General features: G+C 50.6%; 1 protein-coding gene across 1 annotated transcript in view; it reads right to left on the bottom strand.

Annotated features, from left to right (window-relative positions):
- Positions 1 to 18,956: 18,956 nt before the first annotated feature.
- CDH16 (cadherin 16, KSP-cadherin) overlaps positions 18,957 to 22,316 on the bottom strand; it is a 10,518-nt gene continuing 7,158 nt past the window's right edge. The window contains exons 14-18 of the mRNA XM_008574136.1: positions 21,816 to 21,949; positions 20,735 to 20,977; positions 20,461 to 20,568; positions 20,107 to 20,223; positions 18,957 to 19,311 (exon numbers count right to left, since the gene is read on the bottom strand). Coding sequence (XP_008572358.1) covers positions 19,214 to 19,311; positions 20,107 to 20,223; positions 20,461 to 20,568; positions 20,735 to 20,977; positions 21,816 to 21,949 — 700 coding nt within the window. The 3' untranslated portion in view covers positions 18,957 to 19,213. The remainder of the gene's footprint in view (positions 19,312 to 20,106; positions 20,224 to 20,460; positions 20,569 to 20,734; positions 20,978 to 21,815; positions 21,950 to 22,316) is intronic.

The raw sequence follows: 22,316 nt of genomic DNA on the forward strand, positions 1-22,316 counted from the left end.
TTTTTTAGGGGCTGGCCAGTACGGGGGTCCGAACCCTCAACCTTAGTTTTATCAACACTGCCCTCTAACCAACTGAGCTAACTGGCCAGCCCTCACTCACTCTTAGACTGGCTATTCAAACCTTAGTGTTAAAAGGGCAGACAGATGTAGCTTGCTAAATAATTGACTAGCATGAGGGGGAAAAAAACAGCCTAGATTTAAAAACAATAGCAGTGATTTCATGTCCCTACATGTTTTGGTCAACATTTCTAAGCAGGGAGAGCACAGCAGAAAGATCATAGAATTGGCTCACGTGGCCCATGTCCTTTTATAATGACGTTGTTAAATGGTGTCAGCCTGAGCATTCAAAGGATAAGTTTAATCATGATTCTAAGAATAAAGAACTTCAGTATCTTCTGAAGTCTTGCTGCAAAATCTGCAAATTTGACAATTCTCCTGAATTCATAATCATGGACTTCTAGACTATGAAGAGTTTTATTTGTTTTATTCTTTTAATTACTAAAGCCTAGGTTTACAAAGCACACTACAGGATATTTTTCCATGCAGTATTCTAACTTTTTTTGTGATTAATCTGTGAAAACATTTTGTAATGCTGCATACTAGTTCTGTTTTGGTTTATTTTAAAACTGAATCCTCAAACTTGCGAATAGGCCTACTATGAGAATGTTTGGAATGACTTATTTTGGTTTTCAGCTGCAGATGAAAGGGTCTAGGTCTGTAGACCAGCTGAATTTACTTGTGCAGCTTTTGGTCCCCTCCACTGAGTCCCACTCCTGTACCTTTGAGCCATACTTGGAGGTAACTTGTATCTAAGCCTCAACTCCTGGCCTTTCCTGCATTAGTAAAATTTCCCCGTGGGCTTAGCCTCTGGAGAGTTATTCATAGCGTTTAACCTTTCGGATTATACCTCTTAAAGATTGTTCTGTTACTTCCACTTAATACAACCCTTCTACCTCTGCTATGTTGAACCCCCTCACCCTGCTGCTGCTGCTGATGCAATACTGTCTCGAAAGAACCTTTCCCTGATGGTTGCAGGAAGGGAGAAAATGTGATCACATATGGCAGTTGTGACACGTTTACGCAGCACAGCTTATTCAGTGGATTATGGATTTAAGATTCAGCCTTAATCCGAAGAGGTGAAAACATGAAGGACTTAACAAACAACAACTAACCGAGGCTTTCTGCATCTTGAGAGGCAGTGGGAAAGAGGGAGGTATGAGACTTATGAGATGTAACACTTGCCCCTAGACTGTGGGATGTTACTGTTGCTACTCCTCAAGAATTAATTAGACCATATTTAGTATAGGAGTTGGGGCAAAAATAAAAATGTAACTTGTATTGGTTTCTGTGGGCTGCAGAGTCCTTGTATATACTTGAGACAATCATGTGGGGCCGGCCTACGGCTCACTTGGGAGAGTGTGGTGCTGATAACACCAAGGCCACAGGTTTGGATCCCTATATAGGGATGGCCGGTTCGCTCACTTCGGAGAGTGTGGTGCTGACAACACCAAGTCAAGGGTTAGGATCCCCTTACCTGTCATCTTTAAAAAAAAAGGAAAATACAATCATGTGGATCCTTTTTGGGGGATGAATTTCATATAATGAGTTGCTGTGGCATTTGAACAACAGGAAATGTGTCTGTAAATGGAAACACAAATATAGTCCCAGAAAACCAACAGTTTTGTTTTCCTGTACCACATCAGGCAGAATCCTTCAATATAGTTGAACTGTATTAGTTGGTCCCTGTCCTCATCTCATCCCCTCATGCCATGCACTGAAAAGAGAAGCAGATAACTAGTTTTGGCTTCCTTATTTTTATTGATGTCTGACAAGTCTGGAGTATTTCTAGCTTGGGGATGTTTCTCTGCATTTTCCAGAGTAACTGTTTAGTGATGCAGATTCATCTGAGAAATTCTCTTTTGAGGGGCCGGCCCGTGGCTCACTCGGGAGAGTGCGGTGCTGATAACACCAAGGCCACGGGTTCGGATCCCATATAGGGATGGCCGGTTCGCTTACTGGCTGAGTGTGGTGCTGACAACACCAAGCCAAGGGTTGAGATCATCTTTAAAAAAAAAAAAAAAGAAAAATTCTCTTTTGGGCACTTAAGCCTTGATCCTTTTATTCTGAAACCATTAGTATTCCTTCTGATGTCCTAGATCTTAACTCAAAAATAAAATATGGATCACTACCATTCTGCTAGCGTGAAGGTTTGTTGCTAGAACCAAGGACTCTACTTATCTGACATTTTCTGTATCCTTTGTTCTTTATGCCAGCTAAGCCCTGGAGTACCCTTGGCATTTTTACCAGTGTACAGAGTGTCTGAATCCTCCTTTAGAGCCTAGCATGGGACATAAGTATCTGATTCAGTAACTTGTGGGACAGCTGAGAAAACACAGACTTCTCACTAGGTCCTGAAATGTATCTGTTTTTCCTCTGCCTAATAGATTTCCCTGCTTTCTAGTTGGTATATGGGATTTGAGAGGAGGTTAGTGGTACTTAACAGGTTCTAAAGTATTTATCATTCTTTTCATATAGAGATTTCAATATTGAGACTTTTTAAATGAACTAAAAAGTGAGATTGAACATTTAATATTTTGAATGTAACTTTTGAAGAAAGTATGCTTTGGTGCTTAAAATTGCATATGTATCATTTTAGGTAAGAACTTTTGATAATATTGACATAATTTAGATATTGTTTTATACATAAATAGTACAGCTCTGTAGATTCTGGGGATTGCTCAAAATGGATAGAAAAGATGGTATTCTAAATTCAAATTAGTATGCTAGATCAAGTTATTTAGATTCAGCTTTCTGAGATATTTGTAAAATTAAAGTTAATTTATTATCATGAAAGTGTAAACTTTGAGGTGAACTTTATATAAACATATTTTTCCCAGAAGTACATTTGGGTACATGGGGTAAAGTCCAGCTTAGATACAATGGAGTTGGCACCTTTTAAACATGAGTGAAATATAAACAGCTCAAACTCGAGTTATTATTATGGAACCAAAAAATGTGTTCAGAATGAGTCAGGCTTGACTCTTTTGTCCATCAGCCCCTGTGATCTATCTTCATTTGACAGCTTTTGGGAAGCCTTAACTTCGCAGGTTAAACCAGAATATCCTGGAACTGAGCCATCCAACTTTCATCTTAAAGTGGTTCATTTGTTTCTGAAGTGTGACTCTTTCCACTGGCAGAAAAAGCCCTGGTGTAGCCTCGGAGCTGGGGATAAAGGCTGGTGGTACAGCCTGTGATGCAAGCTGCCGAGCACGTTGCCTAGCGGAAGGCATGTTTAGACTGTCCTGGAACCATCTGAGCAAACTCAGGCTCTGTCCCTTACTCCTCAAGCACCAGACTTTGCTTCCTGGAAGGTATTTCTTATCTCACATTTGCTTGGAACAATTATTTAACCACGTTCTTAAATAATTACTGGCATTTGTATTTTAAGCCATATACCAAGGTTCGTATTTGACACATTTTCTAATCATACAATTAGAGATATTTAAGTAAAACTTGTAAATAAATGAAGCAAAATGAAATTTGGTTTCTTTTGGTTTGAATACTGATTTCTTTAGTCCTTAGAATACTAGATTAGGCCAACCTTTGTTTCACCACCCTTATCTGGCCATGGAAGATTTTAGGCTGTTCAAGAGTCCACTCAGAGGGCTGGCCCGTGGCTCACTCGGTAGAGTGCGGTGCTGATAACACCAAGGCCACGGGTTCAGATCCCTATATAGGGATGGCCGGTTAACTCACTGGGGAGAGCGTGGTGCTGACAACACCAAGTCAAGGGTTAAGATCCCCTTACTGGTCATCTTAAAAAAAAAAAAAGACAAGAGTCCACTCAGAAGAAAAGTATGGTGCTCTGCAAATTCTCGGTGGCTGCTAACCATACTGGATGTCCTCGTTTAGTGTTAACTGGATGTGGGGACCTGAAAAGAAAAAGGAAGGGAAGGTTTTTGTTGTGAGGGTCTCTACACACTCAGTGCCAAAGCCTGGTGGGATTTTGTATTGTTTAACTGAACTTTTAAAACCAACTTGTAAAACCAGCTTCTGTGTTAACAATAAATGCAGAACTAGCTTTGGGAAAAAGGTCTAGGCAGTTACCTAGATGGAACCGAAGATCCCACTCCATCCCACCCCTGCTAACTGAGCTGTACCTCATTGCACCGGGGGTGATATAGTTCAGTTATAAGAATTGTTCCAGTGGGTAACTTATTAAAATGAAAATACAAATATTAAGTCATTAATGCTTTAGTGTGGGTTGGGATGGGTAAGCTGGGCCTTGAGGAGGAGCAGATTTGGGGGAAGGAAAGGTGGAAAGGGGAGTGTTTGGGGTCTGATAAGAATAACAGAAGGAGCTATTACCCCCTTTTTAACATGATAAAACTGAGGTCCACAGGTTGAAAAAATGCCTATGATACCATGGTAGGGCCAGGATTTGAACTAAGTTAAAGGTATTGTCCCAATACTGGGCTTTCAGAAAGAAATAATCGTGAAAATTTTCTGTTTCTCAGTTTTGGCCTGGGGTGGGTAGGACTGGAGAAGAGAGGTTGGTGGTGCTAAAAGGAAGCTAGAAGGCTTTTTTTCAGTTGTTGCCCAGAATAAAATAGAGTTCTGTTAATTCTTTTGATGTTGCTTTGGCTGTTATGAGTCAAGATATATATACTCATACAGTCCAATTTCCCATCATTTTGGAACATGGTAAAAATAGAAGGAACACAAGGAAAATTACAATTTTAAAAACCAAGCTGTTTGGGCTCTTTAACCAGAGAGGAAAAATTAAGCTTATAGATTTAATTTTCACCTTTCACCTCTAGAGTTTTTGTTTCCATTTTACTTGATGCTACTAAATGCCCTTAAATGGTCCCCAGCCTGGTGTCCCTCTGAATTGTGAGTGGCCAGCACTCCAAATGGCTCCCTCTGGGATGGGTGAACCTTTACTGACTTCTGTTGGTCAGTGTCTTTGCTCCATTGGCCCCTGACTTTATCATTTTACAAGCAAGCATGCCTTGGTCTGGGAAATTGCAGGAGCAAGGGGGAGTGGGGAGACTGGGGTACCAGCTCTGACTTTTGCTGGCAAGAGAATAAATAGGCTGGGTTACGTTACTTACCCTCACCCCTGGAAAAGTGGTCTGTGGAGGGACTCACCAAAGCCTACTCTATCTCAGATCTTAACTCTTCTTGGAGTTAAGGATTCTCGCCCACCTGCATTTGTCCACCCCCGCTCTCCTTGCAGCAGATGAACAGAAGGAATGCCTGGCACTGCTACTTCTCTATCCACCCTGTGCCCTGGGGGGGCTTTCCAGGGGTGGTCCAATCCAGCTGGGGGCTGAGAGACTCATGACACTGGGCACAATGGAGACCAGGAGCAGCCAGTCCAGAGAAAGGAGCAAGTGGAGTGAAGCACAGGAGCTAGTCTGGGAGAAAGGAGCAAGTGGAGTGAAGCACAGGAGCTGGTCTGGGGATGGGGTTCTGGGGGCATTGTGGAGGCAGGAGTGAGAATTGCAATGAAGGCAGCGGGAGAGCTGGCCAAATGTGGCTGGGTGGCAAGGAGAAGACTCTCCAAGAATGGGACCTCCAGGAATGGGAAAGAGAGCAAGGTCATGCAGTAGCCTCTGGAAGGGCTGTGGGCATGGTTTGCTCTTCATTACCATGGAGGGAGGTGGGGGCAGTGCAGGAACTCCTGCCTCAATCCCCCCACTTTCCCTGTGGTCTTGCTACCAGGGCTACTAGGCATTTGTCCTTGTTTGTCACCTCCCCACTCCCATTCCTGTAGCCTTGGGCCTGGCCCCCTCTCCTGCCTCGGGGAGCACAGGCTGACTGTGACATGAGCGACAAAGGATGGCAGGACAGACAGATGGATGGATAGACAATCAAGGGAGAAGCTGACGAGGAGGAACTAGCGAGAGAGAGGGAGGTAGAGAAGTAGGAGGAAAACAGTGAGTGGCGGCGTAGAAGTGAAAGCAGCGAGAAGAGCTGGGGAGTGTCCAGTACCAGAAAGACTGTGTGTATGGGTGGGTGGAAATGAACAATTAGCTAAAAAAAGGAGCACTAACTATAGGAATGGCAAGAGCCATTCTGATTCTCAGCCGGGGCTGGGGACACAGGACAGCCTGGACGTCAAGATGGAGGTAAGGATGTGGGCTCTGTGAGTAGAGGGGTAGCTGCGCTGCTGGAGACCCTTCCTCTGAAACACAGAAGTGTGGTGGGGGGCAGGACAGAAAATGTCATCAACAAGCCAACATGTTCCTAAGCTTGTGGGAAGGGAGAGTGTCCATGGGCCCCCAGGGGCTGTGCCAGCCCTGCACTGGGCTTTGGCACGGGGGGATGGAGGGGCTGGGCCTCTTCTGAGCTCAGCCTGGTGGCTTGGTCAATAAATCCTGAGAGCAGCATTATGGGAACACCCCAGGGGAGCCCTTTACTGGGGTGTCCTACTAGTGAGGCAGCGGGAGGCAGGAGGCTGCCTGTAGATGTCGCCATCTGACTATGCTGGCTTCAGCTGCAGCCTGAGTGGGAGGAAAGTGTTTCTGAGAAGATGCCTGTGGAGCTGCCCCCAGCCCGAGCAGGATTTCCCTGAAACTGCAGCCTAGAACACCCTTCAGGAAGCCTCATGGGATTCTGGACTCTTTGGGGCTGGGAACAAGTGTGGGGTGGGGAAAGGACTTTGTCCTGTGGTCACCCAGCCCTGCCTTGTGGGGCTGCCAGGGTCCCAGGCTGAGCCAGAGCTAGGTTATGGGCTGCAGGTGGTGGGAGAGTGGCTGCCACCTTGACCAGTCTCCCCAGTGTGGCGCTCCCCTCTGTGGACCACCCACACCTCTGGCCCCTTTCCTCCCTACCCCACTCCCTGCAGCCAGTCCCTGCTACCCGCTCCCAGTAGCCCTGGAATCTATTCCCTCCTGCCCACCTCCTGTCCCGGCTCTAAGAATGGTCCAAACCACCTTTATCCTCCAGTGCCCCCAGACAACAGCTGCCCCTCCCATCAGTTCCACCCATGACACAGCAGTCAGATCTGACCAGGTGACTCCTCTGTTTAGAACACTTCCATGACTCAGACTCCTCCTCCCCCACCCCAGAACGGCCTCCCCAATCTCCTCCACCTTCTCCCCTGGTGTGCAGGTGCTGTAGTCACACAGAGCCTCATGTTTTTAGAATGTAGCAGGCCTTTGGCCTTGCCGTTCCCTCCAGCTGGAACACCTACCACCCCTGCCTCCACCTCCACCTGGCTCACTCCTGCTATTCAGCATGACTCAGCTGAAGCATCCCTCTCCCTGGGAGGACTTTCTGACTTTCTAGGCAGGGTCAGCTGCCTCCTCTGGTTCCCATGACACTGGGACCTTCATCACATCTCCTCAGATAGTTCCTGTCTCTCTGTTCTCTTGGTAGCACCAGGAACCTAGTCTGACTCTCCTGTGTGTCCCTAGGAAGCAGCTCCATGCTTGACATAAAGTAGGCACTCGACACAAGTATTTAAAATGTTAGGGAGGAAGGAGTAAGAAAAGAGAAAGAGGTCTTTGTCTTCCCCACAAGCTGGAGTCACCTCTTCCAGAGTTGGGCCAGCCCCCTGGTTATTCCTGGGATGGAGCCTGGAACCTTCCATGTTTTGCCCTTTGTTGTGGTTCTAAGGATGACCACAAGTTCTCTCACACTCATCCCATCAAGCACTGGGGTCTAATTCCCCTCCTCTCGAATTTGGGCTGACCTGAGAGATTTGCTTGTAACTAATAGATACAGCAGAAGTGACACTGGGGATTGAAAGTTAAAGTGTGGCAAAGTCTCGATGATTGGTGAATCTGACAGATGGTGTAAATGGCTTTATTATACTGCTCACTCTACTTTTGTGTATATTTGAATTTTTTGCTGATTATTTATTTAAAATTTAAAAAATATTTTAATTGTGGTAAATAACCCATAACATAAAATTTTTCTATTTTTTTTTTTTTAAAGATGACCAATAAGGGAATCTTAACCCTTGCCTTGGTGTTGTCAGCACCACGCTCAGCCAAGTGAGCCACGGGCTGTCCCTAAAATTTTTTCTCTTAACCATGTTGCTTTGGTGTGACTTCCCAGACTAAGTCAGAAAAGGCCACACAGTTTCCTCCATGTTCTCTGGACCACTTGCTATTGGAGCCCCAAAATAACATGTTAGAAGTCTAATACCCTGAGATCTCCAGGATGGGAGGAAACCCAAGCCTTGTGGAGACAGCCATGCATAGGAGTGAGAGTCCCAGCTGAGCCCAGTCAAGTCACCAGCCCAGGCACCAGAAATGTGAGTGAAGAAGCCTCTAGATGATTCCAGCCCCTGGACCTCATGGAACAGAGACAGACCTTCTCCACGGTGCTCTGCTGAATTTCTGACCCACAGGACATAGCTACTATATTGCCTCCCTCATGGCACCTGTCCTGGTTCAGTTTCTGCATAGGACCTGCCGTGGCCATGGCTCAGATCATAAGGCTCCTGTGACCTGCTGTATGAGCCAGAAGCATTTCAGTCCAGCCCTTGAGGTCCTGCCTCTCCATGCTTTATAAATGCCCCTGAGTCTTAACTCTGGGGAAGCCCCACTCCAGCCTCTTCCTGATCCTTCATGACCAATCTGAAGGCATCTCATCTATCACCCAAGTCCACACCCTGTCAGGACTGCCTCCCAACTATTCCTAGAATCCGTCTCCAGCCTCACTGCCATGCTGGCCAGGCCTTGTCACCTCTTGCTGGAGGTCTGCACCTCCTCCTCACTGGTCTCTCTGCCTTCCGAGGAAACGCGTGCCCGTGATATGTCCAATTTCTTTCTCTTTCAAACAAGCCACGATTGCCTCAACTGTCTTTTTTTCTTGGGAGGGATAGTTGTGGCTGAACTATTTAAAGCAAATCCCAGACCTCATGTCATTTCCACCATTATCCTTCAGTAAGCACTTCGGAAAGAGTGGTTATTTTCTTATATCACCATAATGCTGTTATCACTGAAGGATTGGACACTGGGGACCAACAAAACTAAAGCTAGTGCAGCAAAGTCTTGATAATGATGGATCTGATAGATGGTATAAGCTCTTCTTTTGGGTGTGTTGGAGATTTTTTTTATTAACATAAAAAAAATGCCTTCAGAGATATGCTGCCATCCCTGCCCCTTACCACTCTCGCCTGCTTTCAAGGAGTCAGAAAAATGTCTCAATGCCTTCATGATGTGCAAGGCTGAGTGTGAGCTGACCCTGCCCACTCTTCCACCTCATCTTCCACCTCATCCACTCTGTGCTTCAACCAGCCCGATCTGCTCTCAGCCAGGGAGTTGCTCCTGTTAACTGGGCACAGCAGGGGCTTGATTCATGATAATTTATGATAATGAACTAGGCCACATTTGTGAGCATGTACTCTGGCCAGATGCTGTGCTGAGCAGTTTACCCGTATAATCTTGTTTAATCCTCACACAACCCTATGACTAAGTATTATTAACCCATTTTATAGATGAAGAAACTGAGCCTGGATAGGTAGAATGATGTACCCCAGGTCATAAAACTAGTAAATGCAGAGCTGAGTTTCAAACCCTGGTGTCTGACTACAAAGCTTCCTTTTAGCATGATGCAATTCTGTTGAATATTCAATTGATTAAAAAAACACGTGTCCCATCTGCTCCCTGAAAGCCTGGCAGCAACTTAGGAAGGAGTGAGTCGTTGGTCTATGGAAGCATTCTGGCAAGAGCTGGGGAAGCACTTGACAAGATTTGAAGTGGGCGGAGGGTGGAGACTCCCACTCTGAGGCTGAGACCTCTGCCTGTGCCTGCGGTGAGCGCAATCTCCAGCAAGGGTCAGGGGACACTGTGTATGGGCTTTCCTAGTCCCCAGTCAGCCTGGCCTTTGGGGCTGGGAGGGCAAGAGCAGGTGGAAGCTGAGGGCCCACTTTGAGCAGGCAGGAGGGTCCAGCAGACTACAGCCTGCCCTACTTTTCTGACCTTGTGGCCTGAACTGGTCTTGGATCCTCCTCCCTGCCCTGGGCCTGGCACCTCTGGCTTGAAGAAGGGCCCAGAACTCCTCAGGCATACAGTGAAGTCTGCTCTCCCACCCAGCACCTGTCAGAATTTCTCAGATTGAGAGAGATTGCTTGTGTGTGTCAGGCAACTGCTCAAATAGATTTGAACAAAAATGGTCATGGCACTGGTGTTTGTAAGAAAGAGAAACTAGATGTCATTGACATGTCTTCCTTGGAAGGGGACTAGACAAAGAGATTCTTGTGCATCCATCCTGGCAGACTTTATTATTTTTTATTTTTTAATTTTATTTTTTTATTTTATTTTATTTTTAAAAGATGACCGGTAAGGGGATCTCAACCCTTGGCTTGGTGTTGTCAGCACCACGCTCAGCCAGTGAGCAAACCGGCCATCCCATATATGGGATCCAAACCCGTGGCCTTGGTGTTATCAACACCGCACTCTACCGAGTGAGCCACAGGCCGGCCCTTTTTTTTATTTTTTAAAGATGACCAGTAAGGGGATCTTAACCCTTGACTTGGTGTTATCAGTACCATGCTCTCCAAAGTGAGCCATGGGCTGGCCCCTGGCAGACTTTAAAAGTAACTGTGAAAAGAAAAAGTGATGATAGAAGATCTTTATAGTTTATTTGACAGGGAACTGCTAATTATAAATACTGCAAATGGGGAAGGGGGATCAGATCACAAAATGGAATGTACAGTGGAACCCCAAGCTGAATCCTTCCCCCAGCCCTCCTGCACACTCCCCCACCAGCTCCCGCATGACTTACCACCCTGGCCACTGGGTGGGGGAGGGGACTGCAGCTATCTTGGGAAGGGGATGAGATCACCCAAAGGCTGGCTGATTTAGAACTGGGTAACTTTTTCCACCCATATGGCTGTCAGAGGCTTCTGCACTGGCTCATAAACCATGGTGCCAGTGTCAGGGTAGAGGGGAGCCATGTTTCCCCTCCCCAGGGCGGAGATGGTGGCCAAAGCTAGATAGGGCACAGGTGCTGGGCTGAAGTTGAGATAGAGTGGCAGAGCAGGTCCAGAGGGGTCCCAGGGCCCAGCTGGGACCCTGGAAGAACTTTGCTCCCAGCAGATCTGGGTGTCCTGTCACTCCGCAGGAATCTATGTGAGCAGAAAGTACATTTTGTAGTTTCAGGAATATCCCAGAGGACAGCCACTATTGTGGAGAGCTGAGCTGGGCATCCTGAAAGTGCCTCTAATACCCTAGTATGTTTTGGGATTCTAATCAACCAGCCTGGCCCTCCCAGGAGAAGATTCCCCTTTTCTGGCCAAAACCCTGGTGGGGGTAGTAGTGGAGGGAAGAGGTCTGGGCTGGAAAAGGGATCGGGATCCAATTCCAGCTCAACAAATAACTGAGTTCAATTCATCTCCCTCTCCTGCCCCACCCCGGCCTCAGCGTCCATCAGGCCACCTCAAACCTGCGTGCCAGCCTCAAAGAAACTCTGCAGGGCTCCCAATCCTCTGGGCTCTGCTACACCTCTGAGCCTTTGCCCTGGCAATTGTCCCAGCCTGGCTACCCTTCCCCTCTCCAGCGGCCTTTGTCAACCCTCACGCCCAAGCTGGGTCAAGTGCCATCTGTCCTCTAGTCAGTCTTCATCATATCAGCTAGTCATGTTCATGTGGGTGACCCTGAGGTCAGGGGCTGGGTCTGGGAAAATTCTAGGATGTGTTGGATGAAGGAAAAGGCAGGCCCCTGGAAGGAAAGTTTCAGAGAGAACCAATGGTGTGCTCAGCACTGTTCTGTGCCAGGGCCTTGAGAGGCACTAGGAACCTCAGGCCCCTCAGGCCCTCCAGCAAACAGAAAGAGAACATGGTGTGGGGCACCCCAGACTGGGCTTTGGAGGCACCCCAGCCTGGGCTTTGGAGGCAAGGAGCAGGAGCTGGGCAGGACCGGTATGAGCTGGAGTGTCTCCTTAGCCTGGGCCCTGGGCAGCAGGGCCAGAAATGGAATTCTCCAGCTGGATGGAGTTGTTCCTGGAAAATCCCCACAAACCCTTCCAGAAATGTGTTTTTGTGCCTGACTCTGGCTCCTTCAGAGTTGGCGGGGAAGGGGACTTTCTGCTTCTGAGCGACTCAGGCAAGGCCCTTGCCCTCTCTGGACCCCTGGGCCTGGACTCCAGGACATCTGAAATGAGGATTCACACATTTATTGAACACCATCTGTCAGCTTCACCAATTCTCTCAGCCACCCTGAGAAGCATCATTTGAGAAGGAGGTGGACACTCGGAGATGCCAAATGGCTTGCCCAAGGTCACAGAGCTAGGTAGGATTTGAGCCCCCACCTATCGAGAGTCAGTCTGCACATGGTTCCAGTCTCCCTCCCCCTCACTCAGGATCCCTGAAAGGGCAGGTGAGCCAGTAGGCTGAGGGTGCCTCTTCCAACTCAGCCCCACCTGACCACAGACTGATGGCCCTGTGCCTGCCACTCTCAGAATAACCCTGGTGGTTCAGGGCATGGATCACAGGCCACCACCTGGGACCTATTTTTGTCCTTCAGATAACAAGGAAGTCTCACCTTGTGTGGTAATTGCTTGGGGGAAGAGTGGAACACGTGACCTCCAACCCCAGCTGACTCGCTGTCCTGCTGGGAAATGAACCTGACAGAGAAGGGGAAGTCCTGGCTCAGCCACACTCCCTTTCTCTCCCTGCTCCAGCCACTTCCCAGAATCTGGCTTCCTATGCCCTGTCCCCTCTTCTTGGCAGCTCACACCTCTGCACACATACACCCTATGACCAGGAAGCCGAGGGCATCTTCATTTGTCCTTAGGATCCATCGCCAAGTCTCATGCACCTGAAGAGCCAGAAAATTCTTTCTTACGTCCAGCTGTGGAACAAGCCCATTTTCTCAGGTTCCAATCAGAGAGTTCTAGACTCCAGATACAGGGACAATCTGGGGACCCAGCATCTAGAACTTGACTTTCAGAATCTGGGGCTTTGGAATCCTATGGGCCAGTGGCTGATGGCATTTGAGGAGATGACAGAAGCTATGGGCACAACCACGTGCAGTAGTCCCTCTTATCTGTGGGATATACATTCCAAGGTCCCCAGTGGATGCCTGAAACCCCAGACAGTTCCAAACCCTCTACATACCATGCACAAATTTCTTTTCCCTTCTTCACAATTTCACAGAAGAATCATTTTTATTGTGGATCTTAGCAACCTCAGCATACGGGTTTTTTTCCTTTCCTCGTAAGTGGAGAACTTTCTCCTTTTCATTTAAAGGAAACACTTTACAGCTTCTCTTTGTCATATCCGAATTGCCAGCATCACTGCTCTTGAGCTTTGGGGCCATTATTCAGTAAAATAAAGAGTGACTTGAACACAAGCACTGCAATACCAGGACAATCAATCTGATGACCAAGGTGGCTAGTAAGTGATTAAAGGGCGGGGAGCATCTACAGCGTGAATGCGCTGGACAAAGGACTGATTCCCATTCCAGGCAGGATAAGCAGGACGGCATGAGACTTCATTGCTACTCAGAATGGTGAGCAATTTAAAACTTGTGAATTGTTTATTTCTGAAATTTTCCACTTAATACTTATGGACCACAGTTGACTGTGGGTAAAAGAAACTGCAGAAAGCAAAGCCATGGATAAGGGGGATTACTGCACACTCTGAAAGGTCAAGTACAATCTCAGGGGTCATGGACCCCAAAGGCCATTTATAGAAGAGGTGATCCCTGGGGGTGGGGCCCACAGATACACAGAGGGGCACCCCAGAAGACTTGAAGGGGCTCCTTACTGCTGAAACCAGGTATGTATGTGTGTACGGGTGTACGGTGTCGTGTCCTGAACCCAGCAACATAATATAAATGCACAGAAAAAAGACTAGAAGAAAATCTGATAAAAATGTTACCGTGACAATAAAAACAAGAATGACTGCAGCTGTAATAATAATAACAGTAGTCGTTCCATTTTTTTCAGGGCCAATTATGTGCCAGCTCCTGTGCTAAGTAAGGGCTTTGCTTGTGTTATCTCAGTTAATCTCCGCAGTGTGCTCTTTGCTGGGGGGTGAGCTCTATAGACGTGGCTGGCTTTTGCCAGGTCATCAGCCTCCCTGGAGGTGGACAGATGAGCCCTCGGGCCCAATGTGTCTGTGCTCTTTCCGCCAGCGGTGCTCCACTTGGCCCTACTCCTCTAGGCGCTGGGGCTTGAAATAGCAGCCACTCGAGAGCTGACAATCAAAGGGCAGCTAAAAAAAGGACCCTCGGTCTGGGCTCTGTCCCACACGGCTCATAGGGCCTATTTTGGGGGACAGGGTGCTGACGTGCCAATGGAAAATCCGTGGGGTGGGAGTTGCCAAGGTGGCGGACCCATGTGCCTCCCTCTCACCATCCTGTCCCCCTACCCCTGAGTGTGCGTGTGCACACGCATGCACACACACACACACAATTTGCAGCCCTTAGCCCACCTTCCTGACTGTTGAACCCTGTCATCCCTACAACAGCCTGGGAAAGGGGTGAGGAAACTGAAGCTCAGAGGAGGGAAGTGACTTGTCCAAGTTCACACAGCTAGGAAGTGGGCTGGACAGTGGCCAGATGGAGCCCCTGTGGCTCACAGCCCAGTGCTCTCCCGCAGAGGCAGCCCCTTCACTGAGGAAGCCAACATGTCCTCTGGAGCATCAAAAGCTGGAGATGGGAACAACGGTGGTATATTCTAGGGTGGGCTGGGGAGGAACTGAAAGTGACTTGTGCTCCTAATGACCACCTAGGATGAAATCTCACTAGAAACCCCTGGCCAGTTCCTATGGGACCTTTCCTGGCTGTAGGAAAGACAGCTGGAGTGGAGTCTCATCCACAGTGAGCCCAGTCCATCACCCCATCCCTGTGACCACCTTATCCCGAGCCCTTTCTGGGCCCCCAGAGGCTGGCAGCCCCTGCCAAGTTTCCAGGGAATGTGTCAGATAAGGGGCTGGTGCTCATGACTCCCTCCCATTCAGCCACTATCTCTGACCCTCCTGCCGCCACCACGTGGGTAAGAATAGCAGCAACCCCAATGAGTGGGTATTCACAGGGGTGCCAATAACTTGGGACAACATTGCAATGTCTTTAAGTGCGCAGCTCCAGCCCTTAGATTGAGGACAAGTCTGAAGGTCCCCCTCCCTATCAGTTCCAGCCACATCTGGCCCTCTACAATGCTGGGTCCAAAGTCCACCCCCCCTTTTGGTAAAGCTCCAAGCCATATCCCCTGCCCCTGCTGCCTCAACAGAGGGGATCTGAAGGGGATCACACCATTCTGTTGATCCTGTCCTGGAGCCTGAGCCCCGTCCTCCACTGAGGAGCTGTGTGACCTGGAGCTGGGCGCTGTCCTTCCCTGGGCCCATAAGCAAGGCAAGGTGGCACAGCAGCCCCTTAAAGCATGGGAAACAGCCAGCCGAGGCCTCTCCTAGGGTGGGGGCCCCTCATTGTACTGGTAACCACAGCCTGGCCTGGCTTCTGAATGTCCCTGTGAACACTCACTCTGCTTTCTGGTCAATGGGATGTGGATGGGGCGAGGATTCCTATGTTCCATGTGTAGGGGTTCCTGGGATATGATTACAGGATGTGTAGGGGGCATATTGTGGCTGAGTCCCCTCATGAATCTCCCTGTGATGCTCCAGCAAGTGAGTGAGGGTGGCTGCGTCACTCCGAAGGTTGTTGTCATGGCACACAGAGGAAGAGGGCAGATCCAGGGAGCCTTGTCTCCAAGTTTCTGAGTCTGTGCAACACCTGGGGGTAATCAAGGGAGCCAAGTCATCCAGTCCCATGTTAGTGGCCCCTGCAGCTGTCACAGCCTGACTCACTGCATGGACCTAGACCCAGTGCCACCACCCCCAGCCTCCTTGCCCTACCCCTACTCCAGCCCCCTCTCTTTCCTCATCTCTCCCCTGTTCACAGGCAACTCTTCCTTTTCACCCTCAGGCCTGCCCCCCATGTATGCATCTACCCAAGGGATCCCAGGGCAGAGGAGAGGGATGCTAGGGGAGGGAAGGAAGCCATGGGCTAAGGCAAGCCCCTCACACGCTCACACACATTCTGACACAGGCATCACCCAGACCGAACAGCAGCATACACATACACACTGACAGACACACACCTGATAGAGTGACAGGGCAGCCGAGTGGTCTCCTGAGCTCAGTATCCCAATGCTAGCCCTACCAGGCAGGCCCCATAGCCCCTGCAATCCTTTGGGATCCTCCACATCTCTGAGGCCTTCTCATTAGAAACGTCATCATTGCTGCTGCAGGACATCTGGAGGTCGTTCCTGAAGCCCGAGCTAGAGTCCTGGGGTAGGTGTTGTTAGGTGTGGGTGGGAGGGGTCTCTGAAGTCCCAAGACTTTTTCTTTGTGGGTGACCTCTGGGCCTCTTGCTTCAAGAGCCCTAATCACTGGGGCTGGAAAAAGTTTAAAAATATCCTCATGTTTACATTCTTTCCAAGTCCGCCTCCCCATCTTCAGTGCTTAGTCCCTTTGATCTGGCTCTGTGCCTCTGGAAGGGGCCTGGGAGAGGGAGCTCATGAGGGCCCCTCTGGGGCTGACCCCTCAACCCCTTCCAGCTCCATACCAGTCACAGTCCTGTGAGACCCCTCAACATCACAGAAGCAGAGAGCCTAGGTGCTGGGCTGGAACGGGGAGCTTGCCCTGAGTCATCCAGCCAGGTCAGATAGGGCCCCTCTCCATACTTTCTCCCCAAAGCCTGGGTTTCATAGGGTCTCCAGGGAATAAGTGTGGGACTTCAAGCATCTATAGTAAGTGCCCCAATGATCCATGGACTGGGGAAAGCCACATTTACTGAGCTCCTACAGTATGCCTGGCACCGTGCTAAATGTGTTTTCCGGGAATTATCTCATGTAGTCCTCTCCAAAACTTCATGATGTGAGGCCCATTTTTTCAACAAGTAAACTGAGGCTCAGAGTGGTAAAGCAGTTTACCTGGAAACACACAGCAGAGATAAGCAGAACATGGATCACATGCTCTTTTACACATACTGAGCCACTGGTTATGCCCCACCTTCCCCAGCAGGGTCTAGGCCCTGCCTGCAGGGTGAGGACAGGCCTCACTAGCATGAATCCTTGCAAGCACTGACTGCAAGCACGTGACCCAGGACAAGCCACGCTCCTTCTCTGATACTCACGTTCCTCTATAGAATGGTGCTGAGGATCACAGGAGAGGTTTATATCCACAGATGATCAAGGAAACTGAACCCTTGTCCCCAGGGAAGGGGCTTGTAGTCAGCTGCAGCACTGACACAACCAAGGAGTGACCTGGGGCCTGGAGCCCAAGGATGAAGCCCTCAAACTGGGGCAGACGCCTTAAGTTGCTTGCTTTGTTGGTGCCCCACCCACCTGCTCACCAACCCACCCATCTATCTACCCATCAATTCGTCCATCCACCCATCTACCTTCCCATCCATCTACCCACCTATCTACCTCTCCACACTGCTAGAACAAGGACCCAGAGAGCAGGGTTTCTCCAGCTCAGGTGCTGCATCTCACTGGCTGTATGAACCTAAGAAGGTCCCCCAGTCTCTTTGCAATTCACCTTCCCACCTTTGCAAGAAGGAGCTGACCTGGCTGATCTCTAAGCCCTTCTGGGGGACCTTGTGGGAGCACAGACCAGGCCATGGACACTTCTAGAGAGGTAACATGGACCTCAGCCAAACAGTTCCATCTTGTGCCCTGGTTCCAAGACTCCCTGCTTTAGCCCTTAACCTCGCTGATCTTCAAGATCCACTGGACAATGGGGCCAATAATCTGCCCTTCCAGGTTGATGGTAAGATTAGATGAGATGCTACCTCCAAAGACCTTTACACCCTGAAGACTTCTGAGTGGGCACAGGCTGAGCAGAGGATCATCTCAGAGAAGCAGGGAATCCCTGCTGTGGCTAGGATAGTCAGCTTAGCCTCCAATGGGGGTACTTGAACCCAGGATGACTGGGGCCAGCCTCAGAGTGCATCCCCTGGACTGGGAATCCTGGCTGAGTCTCCCAGGCTCCCCCAGACTGGCTAGGATGCCTGCCCTTTCTCTATTGGCTGGGCTTGGCCCCATCCCACAGAATCTGCCAGCAGCGAAGAGATTATCTCCTAAAAATAGGGCCTGGGCCTCACATAGTTGTTTTTCTCCCTTCCCCGTGATTTACCATCACCAGTTCAGGGTGCCTGGGACAGCAAGTCCCACTCTGGCTCCCCAGAGACCACTGGGAAGCGGGTATGGAGGAGCAGCATGTGTCTGGGGTCAGTCAAGGTTCAGGGATTGAAGGTCAATCTGGAGGTGTGCTCAGGGCTCAGTAGGGCACCAGGGCCATGGCTTAATCTTGGGCCAAGGGCAGGGGTTCACCTGGGGCAAGGGCAGCTCCAGGATGAGCCACAGGGGTTCCTGTCCCACCCCAATGGTGTCCATCTGAGTGACTCCCCTTCCCTGAATTTCTGCAGATGCCTCCATGAGACCACCGACCTGTGCGTGAAACCAGAATTGACCTGAAGCCCGCGCTGGGGCAAAAGGACACATCCTCAGCCTCACCTCTCCTGTTCCAGCCCCATGGGGCCCTCAAGATTCCTGCCCAGGCCCCCTGAGACTGAGGGACCACTGCCCACCCTGTGTGCAGGTGACTCATACACAGGGACACAAGTGTGTTCACACATGAGCAGAGGACACAGACTCACAAGGTTGTGCCCTCCCATAACAAAGGTGATGTCCAGGAAAACATGGAAGTGACACCCTCAAAGACAACCCTCCTTGAAATCACCTGCACAGAGTTAACCCACCCAGGGTCTGCAGCCAGTGGGCTCTGGATGCCCAAGGAAATGACCCACCTTGCTGAGGCCCCAAGATCTTATCAACAGCCCATATGATGCCCCTATGTCCTTCCCCACAGGGGACCCCAGTCTTGTCCCTCAAGCCCCCAGACCCTTTCTGTGCATCAGGAGATGGGAAAGGCATGAAGGGGCAGGCATGCGCACATGCACATGGACACTCAGACACAGGCACAGCAATCCCTTCGGGCCCAGCCCAGCTCTCTAAGGCTTTATTATTGGACAAACATGCTGCCATTGGAGTGCTCCCACAGGCAGCCCATAGAGTCAGTGATCAGGCTCTCAGGACATGTCCGGTGACGGTAACTTTGCCCCAGGGCAGGTGGAGGAGCTTCTACTCTGTCCCAGCCCCTGCTGGATCTCAGGTGCTGGGCCCACTCCCAGTGGATTTGGCTGGAACAAAAGGCCAAACTCCCAGTTGAGCTTTCAGGGACCATTCAGACAGCCGCCTTCAGGGGCACGCTGTCCGCTGGCTGATCCAGATCCTTCTTCCTCACCAGGGCCAGGTGGGTGAAGATGAGGATGAGGAAGAAGCCTGAGGGGCCCGAAAGGCATGAATCAATCCTCAGAAGGGCCTGCAGAACTTGTCCATCACTAGGAACTTCCTGCTATTGGCATTAGTTTAATAAAGAGATGACATTCCCTAGACAGCATCCCTGAGGCTGGACTGCACATAACTCTGTGGTGCTGTTGCCTGGAGAAGCCTGACTGCTTGGCCTGTATGGCCCTCACCAGGCCCTCGCCTCCGCTGAGGCTGCCCCAGCACACCTCAGCCTCCATTGTCCCCTTCTCTGGGGGACAGTTTGGGTGGAGGTCACCTGGGAGCCAGTGAGTTGTTCTCATGGACCTCTAAGAGAAAGGTACATCATAGTATTGTGCTAGAACCAGCAAAGAAAACTAGTAAGGAAAAATGTAGGAGGCTAAAGAAATAGAAGGGATAGAGAGGGTAGCTGAGAGTGAAGGAATTAGACCAGAAAGACCTGGGCTCGTCACATCTTGGCTGTGTAGCCTTAGACAAGTCACTTAACTTCTCTTAGCCTCAGTGGCCACATCTGCAAAATGGGGAGATACCAGGATCTACCTCACAACGGTGGGGCGTATTCCATGCGATAATTCACACAAAGTGCTTGGCATAGGGACTGACAGAGTCACATTTTCATAGGATAAAGTAACAGTAATTGCTGTTATCAATGATGATGATGACTGTGAGAGTTGGGGGATTCCCTTTTCAGACCTGGGACACCATGCGTACAAGGGGCACTGTTTATTGGAAGGCTGTGGCTCCAAACATCCATTGCACACCCCCCCACAGGAGCCCAGCCTCCATTACCTATGGCTGCCAGGGTGCCCACGAGGATACCCACTGCAGACAGCTTTGTGGGCATGCCCTTCATGCGGCCCACCTTGCGCATGCATTGTCCCTCCACGTTGCAGCGACACACGATCACTGGAGGGGAGGGGAGGGGTAGAGGAAGATAAGGGTGGTGAAGGTGTATACTCCTCTGTGTGTGTGCCTGTGGGCACCTGGGTATGTGTGCCCGGTCGCACATGTGCAAGTGTGCACAGGCATGTGCTGTCTCAGTGAGCCTGCGTGCACCATACCCAGCCCTGTCCCCTGCATCCCAGTGGTTCCCTCAGGAACTGCAGGCTGCCAACCTCGGCTGCACCCACACCCCAGCCTCACCTCGGACCAGAAGCTGCCACCTCTGGGTATTGTGGCTGACAACTACAGGGACTGCGTGTTCACGTGGTTCTACCCAATGCAGGGCCAGAGTGAGGTAGGCATGGGAACCTGTTGGGACCGCAGGCAATGATCAGGGTCACCAGTCTGAACAGGCCCTCTGGAGGTTGCTCCCTCTAGGTCCAGCCCAACCCCCACCATAGAAGGGCATTTCACTTCCAAGTGACACCCCCTCCCTGCTTTGGCCACAGCCTCCCTCCCTTCCCCCACCACACACCATTGAGAGGCTGGAGGCGCCAATCCCGCTGCACTGTGGGGTTGGGACCAAGGGAAAAGCTGTAGGGACTGGGCCCACTAGTCAGGTCAGGGTCTTCACTGGGCCAGCTGACAATGATGCCGTGGTCCTGGCGGGGCGTACAGAGGTGTCGGGAGGGCACAGGGGCCAGAGTCAGGGCAGGGACAGGAGGGGCCTTCAGGAAGTGAATCATGAGGGTTGCAGAGGTGCTCAGTCTTGGCTCATCTGCAGAGGAAGCAATGCAGAGCTGGCCTGGGCGTTGTCAGGGGTGGGGGTGAGCTCCAGGGTCCTTGGGCTGATCCCTCTCCCCACAGTCCATTGGTGTCACCTTGCTGGTGCCCCTGACATCCAGCCCCTTCTCTCCATCCCATTTTCAACCCCATGCTGGTCTCTTCCTCACAATGCACTTTACTTCTTAATTATCTGAACAGCTGCTGGGCCCACCTGCGCTTTTCTGGATGCCAAACTTGCCCTTGCCACCACCCCTACTGCTGATGCCAGGGCCCAGCAATGCAGAACTGCCCTGGCTGTAGAGGGGCTCACCGTGCTGAGTCTGCCCTGTAACACAGGACAGCTCAGCTCAGAGCCGAAACCTGCCTACCCAGCATACTCAGCCCCGAGCCAGCTCTTCATCCTGGCAGAGCAGCATTCAGAGTCCTCCACACCTGGCCTCACTGTCCCCATTCAGCTCATCTCCCAGCAGTCTTGTCCCAGATGCAGCCCCTGGTCCTTCTTCTACCTCCTGGTTCCAGCCCTGTACTCTCTGCCCCCAGCCTGTCCCTGAAGCCAACACCCTGAGAAGCGCTCCAGGGGCAAAGGGGCAGTGCTGGGGGATTTCAAGTGTCCAGCTAGGAGGGTGGTTGGAGAGGGGAAGCAGAGGCCAGGCCTACCCACCTGAGGAAAGACCAAGAGAGGGACACTGGACCCAGCTCCTTGTCCCTCTCTCCTGCCTGGGACTGGGTAGGTGCCTGCCAGGGTCTCAGGGAGGAAGCTCAGTCCTGCCCATCTGTCTGTCTGAGGTTTGTGCTCCCTCCCAGAGGCCCCCACAGCTACCTGGCCATACCTGCATCCTGGGCCTCCACGAGCACTGTGTACGTGTCCCCAGGCAAGGCACCCTGCAAGGACTGGGCTGTGTGCACCTCCCCAGAGACCTCTTTGATGCAGAGCCAGCCTTCTGAGTCATTGACCAGGGAGAACCTGAGGCCCAGAGAAAGGGAGGAGGGGAGGACAGGACGCACTGGGATTACGTATGAGGTCTTGGCCCAGAAACCCCCAGGGCCATGTGACCTTTTCAAGTTCCACATCCTGTCTGTGACTCGGGCAGCAATAGTGTCCAGCATGCCCAGTCCCACTCCCCAGCTACAGGACTTGTTGTGGGTGGCAAGGGGGACTTGAACAATGAATACTGTGGGTAGGGGACTATCAGAGCCTAAGGGGCCTGATTCAACTTCACTAGTTCCAGATCACCCCACAGGAGTTGGGATGGGCTCAGAGCCTGGGAATAACCATGCTGCAGTTTAGGCGGGGGGGGGGGGGGGGGGGGGGGGGGGGGGGGGGGGGGGGG

This window comes from Galeopterus variegatus, unplaced genomic scaffold (genome assembly GCF_000696425.1).
Source record: "Galeopterus variegatus unplaced genomic scaffold, G_variegatus-3.0.2 Scaffold999, whole genome shotgun sequence".
Classification (NCBI taxonomy): domain Eukaryota; kingdom Metazoa; phylum Chordata; class Mammalia; order Dermoptera; family Cynocephalidae; genus Galeopterus; species Galeopterus variegatus.